Source organism: Trachymyrmex septentrionalis, unplaced genomic scaffold (genome assembly GCF_001594115.1).
Source record: "Trachymyrmex septentrionalis isolate Tsep2-gDNA-1 unplaced genomic scaffold, Tsep1.0 scaffold73, whole genome shotgun sequence".
Classification (NCBI taxonomy): domain Eukaryota; kingdom Metazoa; phylum Arthropoda; class Insecta; order Hymenoptera; family Formicidae; genus Trachymyrmex; species Trachymyrmex septentrionalis.
The window spans coordinates 912,971-924,730 of record NW_017305916.1 but is presented as its reverse complement, the minus strand read 5'-3'; the positions used below and the strand labels follow the sequence as shown (position 1 = coordinate 924,730).

Genomic DNA, 11,760 nt, shown 5'->3' with positions numbered 1-11,760 from the left:
GAGAGAGTGAGAGAGAGAGAGAGAGAGAGAGAGAGAGAGAGAGAGAGAGAGAGAGTGTACGTAAACTTTCACAGTAAAGTCATTATGATGAAACTTTTCCGAATAGATTGAAATGCGCTCGTGTGGATTAAAAGCAGAGTTCTCTATTTTTTTTTTTCTTAGCGATACAACTTTCATCGTTTTCAAATGCGATTGTTTTATGCTGTTGTTTTAAATTCTGATTTTATTCCTGCACTACACTAAAACTCTTTCTCGCTTTCGCCAAATATTAAATATTTACCTATCTCGTTTTAAGTTCCAAAAGTACACATTAGCCGCAGGAAAAAATCAGAGAGAACTTTAGTATAAAGTCTCTTCTGTAATTTATTATTCGCACGTTTGGTACACTTAATTAGAAAAGCTTATCATGAAACTATGAATATTCTGTACTGTTATATTATTATAACGTTCTTATTAAGATTATATTTGAGATTATTATTGAGATATTATAGTACTTCACATTATGGCTATTGTTTTATTTACATTAAAATATTTAAAGTTTATAAAATCTAAAAAAAATGTAAAATTTAAAATTATAAAGGTTTAAAAAAAATATGTATGTAACTGATAAATATTAGATCGGTGTAAAATATATTTGTCGTTCTTCTCTCCAAGTTTATATTTAATAAATTCGAAAATTGAAAGCTTTTTAAAAAGAGGATTGAAAAAATCTTAAATAAAAATGAAATGTCCATCAAAGTTTGTGGCAATAATTCTGCTTCGATTTTACTGAAATTTTATTTTCAATTTTGGTTGACGTGGCAATATCTAATATTAATACTCTAATTATTTGTTAGTCTAATACTCGTATTATTTTAATGTTAGCTTGTGGCGCATCTTGGCACGTCTCGCTCTGTGTCTGAATCACTGTTTACGTCAGTAGATATATGAATGAAACTATAATAAGGAAACTATAATGAGAAGAAAAGGAACTTTAATAAGAGAGAAAAGCGCCTGCAAAAAAATCGACGTCATCTATGCATGCAGTTGTTCACAGTTGCCTACTTCCAGGCGCTGTTATTATATTGTAATAATTGAAACAAGTGAAGAAATATTTTTAAAATCGATTAACAATTAGGTATATTACTGGGGTTTAAATTATTTATTGTATAATTTTTTGTGAAATAGACAATTATACCTTCTTCATTTTGTTATCCGTGACATTCGAACAAATTACGAGGTTTTGTTAATTAAAAAGAAATTCAAAGATTGATTGCGATAAATTTGGTGTATGAAATGTAAACAGTTGTAGGAAGATACATATAAGTTTGCACTTCAGGTTCAAAGAGGGATTAAAAATTCCGATATTGCGATATAAACGAGTAAATATTTCAGGCACGCGGTTATGTGGTTTCATCGAAAGTCCGTTCGATTGACTGGGATTACGAATTTATTATTTATATCTCCGATGGCCGAGAATTCGCAGTATAGTGACTTATTAATTGTCCTTCTCTCGATTCGTACCGCGATTTTCATAATTAACATAATGCTATGCATTTTTTATCGCGCAATCATGAAGTATTTCCTCAGCAAATGTATACTTTAGTGCCATCTTTCAGCCTCCGTCGCGGAAAATTGCGAATATAACTCACGACATCGCGAAGTGTTACGTAAATATTTGTTTTTTGGCGAAGTATATTGCCCGTGCGTGAAAGCAACGGGCGCGTAAACAAGAGCCATCGAAATTGTGCCAAAGCTATTTATATCTGTCCGCTCATATTTATCCGGACCGGTGAAAAGGGTGCGCGCGTTAGGTCACTTAATTAAATATTGCTCGACAATTTATTTTATTTCCTGGAATGTCGCACAGTAATATTAATTTTGCCTGCCCTTCAGGCTGTTTCGACGGCTAATTATTGGCATAACGTCGTACGATTTAACGCAAATTTATTCTGCCTAATCGCCAGTAAAATCCAACTTTGCACAAATTGCGAAGCCCTTGGTCGGAGCAATTGAAATGTATGTATGTGTGTGGTCGGAACAATTAAAATGAATCACATCCGAAGGTACTGAGCGTTATATTTTGTACATTATTATTTCATCTCTGTATTCAGATATATGCTGCGAAGTTTCGAATTTATATCTTCCGATACATAAAACATTTTCTCTCAGTTTTGATTAGTGTACACGTGTGCGCCCTTTGGCTCACATTACTTCCGAGTTTCTGCCGAGTTGCTAAATATTACAGCGCTAAATGTAGAGACAACCGCAATTCTACAATAGAAACTTTCTTAAATCTTTAACTTAAAATTTGCTACCTCAAATAATCCAATTTCATCGTTTAATTCATCGGTAATGTGGATAATTCGATTATTCACTTAATGAATAATACTCCACTCGCTTGTGATATATTGCATTATAGAATAATCTCTCTAAACCATAGTGATGTTCAACTTGCGGTCTGCCTGTGAATTATTTGCCAGCAAAAAATATAAAAACATGTTTTTTTTATTTTATGCAAACGATATAAATAATTATGCGGTCCACAAAATTTGCTTATTTCTAAAAAATGGCTCTCTAAAAAAAAATCCCTAAAGAAAGTTGAACATATAATTAATCTAAACGACTTTTTTTATTAAGAACCAACAAACATATTTCTTATTTTTTTGTTGTACAATAGCCTTCGTGAATAATTTTTTTAATTCACAGTAAAAAAAGGTATAAATTTTTTTATTGAATCAGATTTGGAATAATTCAATAGTTTTAGAATAAAATATTTAAGTCATATTTCGTTGGATTAAAAAATGTAAATATACTGAAAAAAGAATGTTGTATCAACAGCATTATTTTAATTGGAAATAATTTTGTTAATTCGATAACACTAACAAATACATTATGCTTTTGTTTTAAAACGTTATTTGTTTCATTAATATTGTTATTGAATTAATATAATTATTTTTAATTAAAATAACGCTGTTGATGTAATATCTTCTTTTTTTTTTTCAGTGTTAGTGTATATTGTTTCGAGAAAAGAATTTCTGATATTTTATAGGAATCATTAATTCGGACCTCTTCCCCAGTAACGAGTGAACCCGCTAAGCCGTGTCGAATGTAATTGAATTAAAACGTCGGATGCAATTAGCGCGGGAAGAGTCGCAGCCTCCCGCGAGTGCGCGCAGATGTTACTTTTCAAATTGAGCGAATCGAGTATGGCTACTGCCGCATGAAGTGCAATTGCATTTTCGTGATTTACGCGCACGACATAGACAACACTTGTTGTCCACAGCACGGATTGCGACAAATAACAAAGCTGCATGAGCATCCATTAGAGTGCTACAATGCATTACGATCATTAATTTTCTGACGATTAGTTCGATTTGATGTTCAGAATGTTTTATTTTCAAGCTGCGAGCGTCATGCTCTTGCCGAATTGCTTTTTGCACCCACGCTTGTTTTTAATTTGATTTGGCAGTTCTGCCGTACGCTTGGAGTGGAATTTTTTACTTAAATTGAAGACACGTTTTTGTAGAAGAGTGAATATTTTGGAAAAAGAGTAATGCCGTTATATTAACGGTATTTTTAAATTTATATAACAAGAGAAAAGAATTTCGAATTATCATGTATTTTAGTGAAATTTTGAAAAAATAAAAATTTGTTTCACAAACAAATGTGATGAATTAATACTATTTTCACACATACACAAAACTGTGAAAAATTTGCTATACTTGATAAATTGCACATTCATACAGTGCGAATTAAAAGTGTCAAGTACGCAAGGTCGCTCATTAAATTCTGCGAAAGGTTAAAATACTTTAAGTACTCTCTGCGTGGAAAATAGTTTTCCGGATAGAAATTACTTTTCAAGCGTACTGCAGTTTACTTTTTCTTTCAATTTAATTATGACTTTAGTTTTTTAAGCTCCTGCGCACGTTGTAGATTGCATGTGTTTTCACCATCCTTGTTTTGGATTGTTTGTTGCATCCCAGGTCCAGGCGTTTCTCTCAGGATGTCACCTCGAAATCGACGGAAAATCTCTCGACGTCTTATGTCAGGTATGCAAAACACATATGCACGTTATCATCCCATTACTTCTCTATTTTCTCTTCAGCAGTAAGAACTAAGTATTATAAATAGATATTATCTCATTATTGTTGCTGATGTTTAGAATATAGTATGATTTTGCATCCTTTAGAACAATGCACGCAAGTATATAAAAAGCATGTAAGACTGCCAAGATTTAGAAGTAGAATCTTGTTTTTTTGAATACGTCTTTTTTTCTTTTTACTGAACGGTAAATCTAGCCGTAAGATGATTGCAAAAGAAATTTATGTAATTACACGTAAAGTGGAAAATTACAAAAATTAAAACAATTCTAAAAGAAACTTAACAGAAATGTGACTTACAGCAATATATCTGTTATCTCATATATATGTTATCTCACTGTTGTGACATAACGCAAGTTCGTTCACCGATTTTTTCATTCACCGATTGTTTCTTTTTTTTTCTTTTCTTTCACGTTTCACTATATCGTATTATTCAGACCCATTCGCAGGAATTTCATTGGACTTTATCTTTGTCGGCCACGCGTTCGTAGACGACGCGACTTATGGAGACAACCTGCACAGTGCACGGTTCGTTGCATCGTGAAATTACGTTTTGTTATGGCTACGCGAGATTGCTTCCACTGAGCTGAGCGTTTTACAAATAGTGTCACGCCAAACTATTAACGTCTACCCGCGCACATCCCACAAGAGTAAGTCGACGAGTTCTCTTGACTCTATTTCCGAATGTGCAAGCGTCTTGATTCCATTTCAGAGACGTAAACTGCAAACAAATACCTTTTCATTATCCGATAGTTTCGCGCGTTTATTTTCATTTTACATCATTTTCATTTCACATTTTCAACTATTTTTTTTCTCTTTTCTGTTCAAACGACTTTTTAAGCAAATCTTGCAAATCGACATTTTTGGAGTGGAATTTGCAGGGAATTTAAAATTAATTTTTTAAAAACGTCTGGAGTAGAGTACATCTCGACACATTCTTCTCCTCTAATCTACTTTTCAGCAGATTTCGTTTTACTTTAATCAAATTTATTGTGCAACGAGCTCGAGATATAAACGAGAGTAAAGCTAATTAGCAACTACATTTACTCTATTACAGGAGCAAGAGCCGTAGTGTGGATCATGGATTTACAGCACCCTTCGATTTGGATGCTCTACGGAACAAGGTCGAAGGACGTTTTGAATCTGTGGATAAACTCTCGAGAGGTGAGTACACTATTAAATAATTGCAACAATCGATCGCGATAGGATATTTTGCGTAAAAATTCAAACCACATGGAATAAATCTCGAATACATCTCGTGAACATTACGACTTCATATTATTTTAGAAAAGATGTCGAGATTTATTCTCTTTAAAAAATCGTAAATGGTATATCTTTCATGCCCTTTTTCTAACAATGTAGATTAACTTCAATCTTGGTTCAACTTACTCTTCAAATTAGAAGAGAATGAAGAGTTAGTTGAACCGAGATTAAAATTAAGCTACATTGGTAGAAACGGGCATTCTTCTTAGTTCTGTTGCCCGTGACCGACCGTGGTGACTTCTTTCATAAGCCTGTGGTGTGCACGTTGGTTGTACGCAATCATGTGGGGCCTACATTTTTTAACGTCGATTCCGAACGACGAAATTTAAAGAACGAATGTTAATGAAGCGTTCTTGGCAAAGACACTCTCGGTGAGTTGCCTATATAATTCATTTGCATTTAATTCGATATTATGATATTAAACTTGAAAGTGGTCGGAAATATCCAGACTGTTTAATATTACAATTTTAATATTAAGAATTTAATATTAAGCGGCAATTTGTCTTTTTTTACTTTCGAGCGATATGTCATTGTACGACACGTGCTCTTTCTGTAGCAATGATCGATTTGATTCGCCGAGTTACGCTATCGAAGATCATTTAACATGTCCGTCGATATCGCGCGCGGATTCACGCACACTCGATCATCCACAGAATATCCGATGCGGAAGTTCCGGCTGACGTCGCCGACGGATAGGCGAATTGGAGAGGCTGATCATGATGATGACGCGATCTATACTAAATGAAGGTTTCAGGGACCTGGACTGTTTCGACGAATCAGCCGCGCGCAGCCTTACTCGGGCGAGTTACATTGACTTACTTTCTCGAAGTGGCACAAGTGCCACGTGTGATCGATCGCCCTATCTCGCGCATACTTCGTACCGACGCACGTTATCAATATCCAGCATAGCTCGAGAGCTTAATGAAGACTAATTGACGCGCAGGATTAAAGATAAAGTGCTGTTGTAATTAATGGAACAGTGTTTCGACAAACGGAACGTAGATCTGATCTCGGGAGATCGGTGGGATTACAAACAAATGATGAAATGATAGTATATATTGTCGTCTAAGAATCACTCTTAATCGGGATGGATAATTCAGAAGAAGAAGAAGATATTACTTCAGAATGTTTATTACCTAGAAAAATATGGAAAACTGAACATTTTCAGGGGATTCTTTTATCTTTGAAAATTTGGGAGAGAAAGATTTTATCGATACTCCTGGAAATTTTTGAAATTTTACTTATTTCTCTTTCTTTCTGAAAATATCTTTTTTTTTATGATATGAAATGTGGACAATTGATTAAAAATAAGTGGCATACACTTCCGCGTATATTCACGTACAATCAGTTTCGCAAATTTTTATTTAAAAAAGGTGGCATTACTAAAAAATTCTCAGCAGAAGAGAGTAGCTCGCTATATTGCAGTGAATCTTTTTTATATTGCCCTATATATATGTAGATTTCATGACTCCAATTGTATAGAATAATAGATATAGCCTCGTGAAAGTCTTCCTTCTGTCTTCTACTAATTTACAATATAAAGTTTGTTTGCATTACTTGCATTCTAATTTATTTCATAGTTGTAATTTATTTCATTTTTTTTAAATTGTCTAATTTTACCTGGAATTTTGAATAAAAATACTATAAGCACTTTGAAATGTTGAGTTCGAATGTTGTCAGAAAAATTCTATCAGGTCAAAGATAGCATATTAATTTTAAGATAAATATTTTAAGATAAATATTTTAAGATAAATATTTTTTCTAAATAAGTTGGATACAAGTGGTCAGTAAGGTTTCCACCAGAACTTGATGATGATTGAGAAATGTTATCACGTTATCAAAAGTAGCAGTACAAAAACATGTTAAACTGCTGCCTAGATTCCAATGCGTGAAACCGATTCAAAATCATATAAAACACAAAAATTGAACCGTTCAATCTTCTGATTTATTTCTTAATTTTGATAAAACTTCACTGTATATTATAAAAAATATTTTTTCTTACATCTCAAAAATCAGACCTGATAAAAATATTTCAATGGCAAATTCGGACTTAGCGTCGAAAATTATTTTAGAAACAGTCTTTATATGCTCTTGCACAAAACCTTGTATATTAGTATTATTATTGTATCACCTATAAAAACCACATGGCGTACAGAAAAAAGAAAAGCAGTAAACGAATCAGTCCATCGTAGTAGAGAAAATAGGACAATAATGTAAGCAGAAGCAAATCCGAAAAGTTGATTTGCTTTTATTGCTTTTTTGTATGCCATAGCCTTAATTTATTTGATATCTCAGTCACTTGATAAAATAACGGGCGCATTCAGGATTTTTATTACTTTTATATTTACACTTATATTTACGCTTATTGCGCAAGGAACGAACTTGAATGCAGCGGCTCAAATCGCTATTGGCGTCATCATGCCGCGCTCTATTTCGTGAATGCGAAATTGCCACGAAAATTTAGATTCTGTCTCGACGGTTAGGTTTCGCGCGCAGTTTATTAAATCCGCTTCAAGTACGCGAGCAACCCAGATACCAGCGCGAACATTTGACTCGTTTGCCGTGCATATGCACGCGGGTGTGGCTCTAATAGCAACGGAGGGTTCACCAAGAGACAATTGTTTCCAACTATCGTTAGAAATTTATCTCATTACTCGCGCCAGCCGTCTGTGGAATTGCACGTCTGCGAAATAATCCGGTCGCCATCTACCACCTTCTGCGCTCGAAGTTACAATCGTTGTTTGCGGCGTATTAATCGAACGAATTTCGAAAGTAATTTTTCTTTTAAACTGTTTTATTATTATATTAACCGTTATTTATTTATTGGAATTAAATTAAACCAAATTATACCAATTTGAAGCAAGTAAACCTATCGGCGAGTATTTCGTGTTATATGAATAATCCAATTTTTTTGCTAATATTTTAATGTTACCAATTATATGTAGTTGGCTGTATTTTTTTTATTTCTTTTACGGGATGATCATTTTCTGCGAAGAACATTAAATAAGAGAAAAAAATTGAGAGAGAGCAGCGATATTCCAAGCATGATGCATTTGTCGATTGCATTGACGTTTTTATCGGGGTTCTCTCGTCGTCATATCTATGCATACATGCGACTGTTTACATTGCAACGACACTAGTTGCGCACAGGCTATGCAAACGTTTATTCCCGATTATGCCTTGCACGAATATCAAGTGAGACTTTGAATAGTTTCTCGGAAGCTGGAGGGACGCATGATGGCCAAGAAATAAAGCGGTGGAAAATTATTTGCATTAACTCATTCGCATTAAGGGAGCATTTTGTCGTGATTTATAAATCCCAAACATATATATAGAGTATGTTTTTATTTAACATTCGCTACGCTCGGATGCATCATTACATCCTTTAATATTTTATGACAGGTATGAAATGATGCTTACGAATATTACGAATGTTAAATGGAACGCATTCATAGCCTTAGCCTTAGCCTTAGCCTGGGCGCGTACATTTAAATATTCGTGGGCATATTTAAATTTCTGCGTTCTCCGTCTCTTTCAACGCAAAACCTGTTTTACATGATTAAGCGAAATGCGCATGTGGAACTTAATTGCTCCTAATAGTTATTTATGCATGAGATACTGTCAAAAACGAGATTAGCAAAATTAGTATTGCCTAACACATTTCTATTTTGATACATTTTAATAGAATAATATATAATACAAATTTTGTTTTTATCTCATTTATATATATATATATATTGTTTTTATATGTGTATATATAATTATATGTAGGCGAAAGGACCCTATTATGAGATACCGAGTCCATTTTGGGTAAATGAAGTCTATGGGCAGAATTTAAAAAAATAATAGGTCATTTTGAAGGAAATTTAATAAGCTTTAAGATAATGTTATATAAAATTTAATTCAAATTTTATTTTTTTTTTTAATTAAAGAAATGTAAAATGTGAGCAAATTGCAAAGTCAAAAAATTGTGCTCCTAATATGAGATGCCCCGAGAAATAATCGATAGTAAAACGCAAAGTATATCGGTATATTGCAACTAAAAAAACTTTATTTAATGTTTCTTAAATGCAAACAAACACAGCCAGAGTGCGCGAAAAATGAGTATGCGATACATTATATCCAGAACTCGTCTTGAAGTAGTTGAAATCAAGCATCGCAGAAATAGGCACTCGACGTTCATTCTGGTCGTCCTTTTTATTATTGTACAATAACATTTATACTTTAGCAATGATTTTCACTATGACATGAGAGCATGGGTTATTTGATATTAGAAATACCCTGGGTATCTCATATTACGATTTCCACGCCTTACGGTTTTGCGATCATCAAATCTAACTTCTATAATTAAGCAATTCAACATATCCCGTATTTTTCTATTAGTACGACCTTACTCTATCATTACATGAAGAATTTATTGCCAAATATTTATTTATTAAATAATAAACAATGTTTAAAGACTCATCTCAATGAAACTTGAAGATATTCAAATTCTAAAATCTTTTTTTACTGACTACAGGCATTATCTAATAATAAATTTTCTACTAAACAATTTTCAATCCAAGAGCAATAAATTCATGGTGGAATCAATAGATAGCGTCTATTAGTTTAGCAGAAACACCGCTATCTCATAATTAGGCGCGTATCTCATAATATATATAGAAGACTTTCTCTATATAATTGAGTAAAAATATATTTCTTTAGCTTTAAGAAGAGATAAATCACAAATCAATTAAATTGCTAATAAGAGCCACACCAATTATCAGTGCCGAAATTATATTAAATACTCGTATATGTATATATATTTAATCATTATTTAAATTATGCATATATATAATAATTTTTGTGTAATAATAACAAATTAATTGATTATGTGTGTGACAGAAAAAAGTAGCTACATATATGATACTTTAATTTATAAAAAATTGTGAGATTATTATTAATGTGAAAGTTATCGATCTGAATGTGACGTTTGAGAGCGATGTGGAATTACATTTGTCTCTTATTCATGTATTCGTTGTCACAGCTCAATAATTTATTCATTACATGCCGCAACTGGCAAACGTATCGAACATCTCTCGCATGAGACTAATTATCTGAACGATCCTTCGAGACACGAAAATTATGTTCTGTAATGATACCAAAGATACGCCGCAATGATTTGATTGGCTAACGAAACGAATCATTTCGTTGTTGTTTGAACCATTTCATTATAATTTGCGTATATCTGGGTATCAAAAGTTCTTTATTATTTATACAATTTATTGTAAATGTTAATTAACATTGTGCAACAACAACGTTCGTGAATATGAATTTCCGAGAATTTTGCGAAAGCGATCTCATCCAATTCGATATCCTATTCCAAGAATCTCAGGGATTAATTTCGTAATTAATACGTTCTATATCAAGTGATCCACGCTGGACTTTCCGTTTCACATTTTGATTGTAAAAACAAAACACAATCATAAAATAATTTCTGACATGCGCGTGGTTACATAATTATAATATATGATATAATATTAGTACATGGGACCTTCTACTTTATAATAATAATTTTTGAACTATTACATAAAAATTTATGTTTTTAATATATATTTAACAAATATAACATAAAACAAAAATATTATAGATCATCCTTGTGGCATGTGATAGTCAAGTTATTTAAAATTGGCACCGTACAGAACAGTGTTAATCTCTTTCAATACACACTTGAATATATATTTACCTTTTTTTAGTGTAAAAATGTTTAAAGATTTCAAGCAACACAAACAAACTTTATCGATTCAGATAAAATGGCAGTTGAAAAGTCCCGCCAAGAGTGACGTCGATCCGATCCCATCATGGCGATCTATGAACGATCAGTCATTCGGTCGTCGGCGACCGCGAAACGACGTCGTGTTCGTAACTCACAAGGTGTCTGTCCGCGTAGATCGGCGCGACGTTGATGTCATCCGTACTTCCAACTCCGGCGTCGCGATCGCGATTGTTCCTCTTCACCGCCGATCGGTGACACCCGACGACCTCCGCGAGTGCGCGACGCGCTAATTATTCACGTGATCGAGACATTCGAGACACCTTCTCGCGCAGTTTCAGCCGTGCACGGATGACGTTTGCCTTGCAACGTCGAAAAATACAGGGAATCACCAGAGAACCGCAGCTACAACTTTTCTCTCTCATTTCCGTTATCGCTTTCGTGCGATAAGTGCCGCTGCCGAGCGGCAATTCTCTCTGCGAGCGCAGTACGTTTCCACCGCGGGATAGTGTCGGTTCGCATTATTTCTCGCTTGCGAATTTTTTCGCGAATGTCTCGAAACCTCTGTACTACGAAATCATCATTATATGTGCACCGTATTTAAAACAGAATTTTTACAAATCGCAAAATTACTTTATTTGTACATATTTTATATATATGTAA

The 11,760-nt window shown here is 33.6% G+C and overlaps 1 protein-coding gene across 9 annotated transcripts in view; it reads left to right on the top strand.

Moving 5' to 3' along the window:
- The window catches only part of LOC108753883 (TLD domain-containing protein 2), a 150,749-nt gene that overhangs the window by 86,128 nt on the left and 52,861 nt on the right, over window positions 1-11,760 (top strand). For 6 of the 9 annotated variants that reach the window (XM_018495823.1, XM_018495829.1, XM_018495824.1 and 3 more), the window contains exons 2-3: window positions 3,966-4,031; window positions 5,140-5,246. In XM_018495823.1, the coding sequence (XP_018351325.1) occupies window positions 3,966-4,031; window positions 5,140-5,246 (173 nt within the window). The remainder of the gene's footprint in view (window positions 1-3,965; window positions 4,032-5,139; window positions 5,247-11,760) is intronic. The other 3 variants (XM_018495834.1, XM_018495831.1, XM_018495825.1) reach the window with 1 other exon arrangement.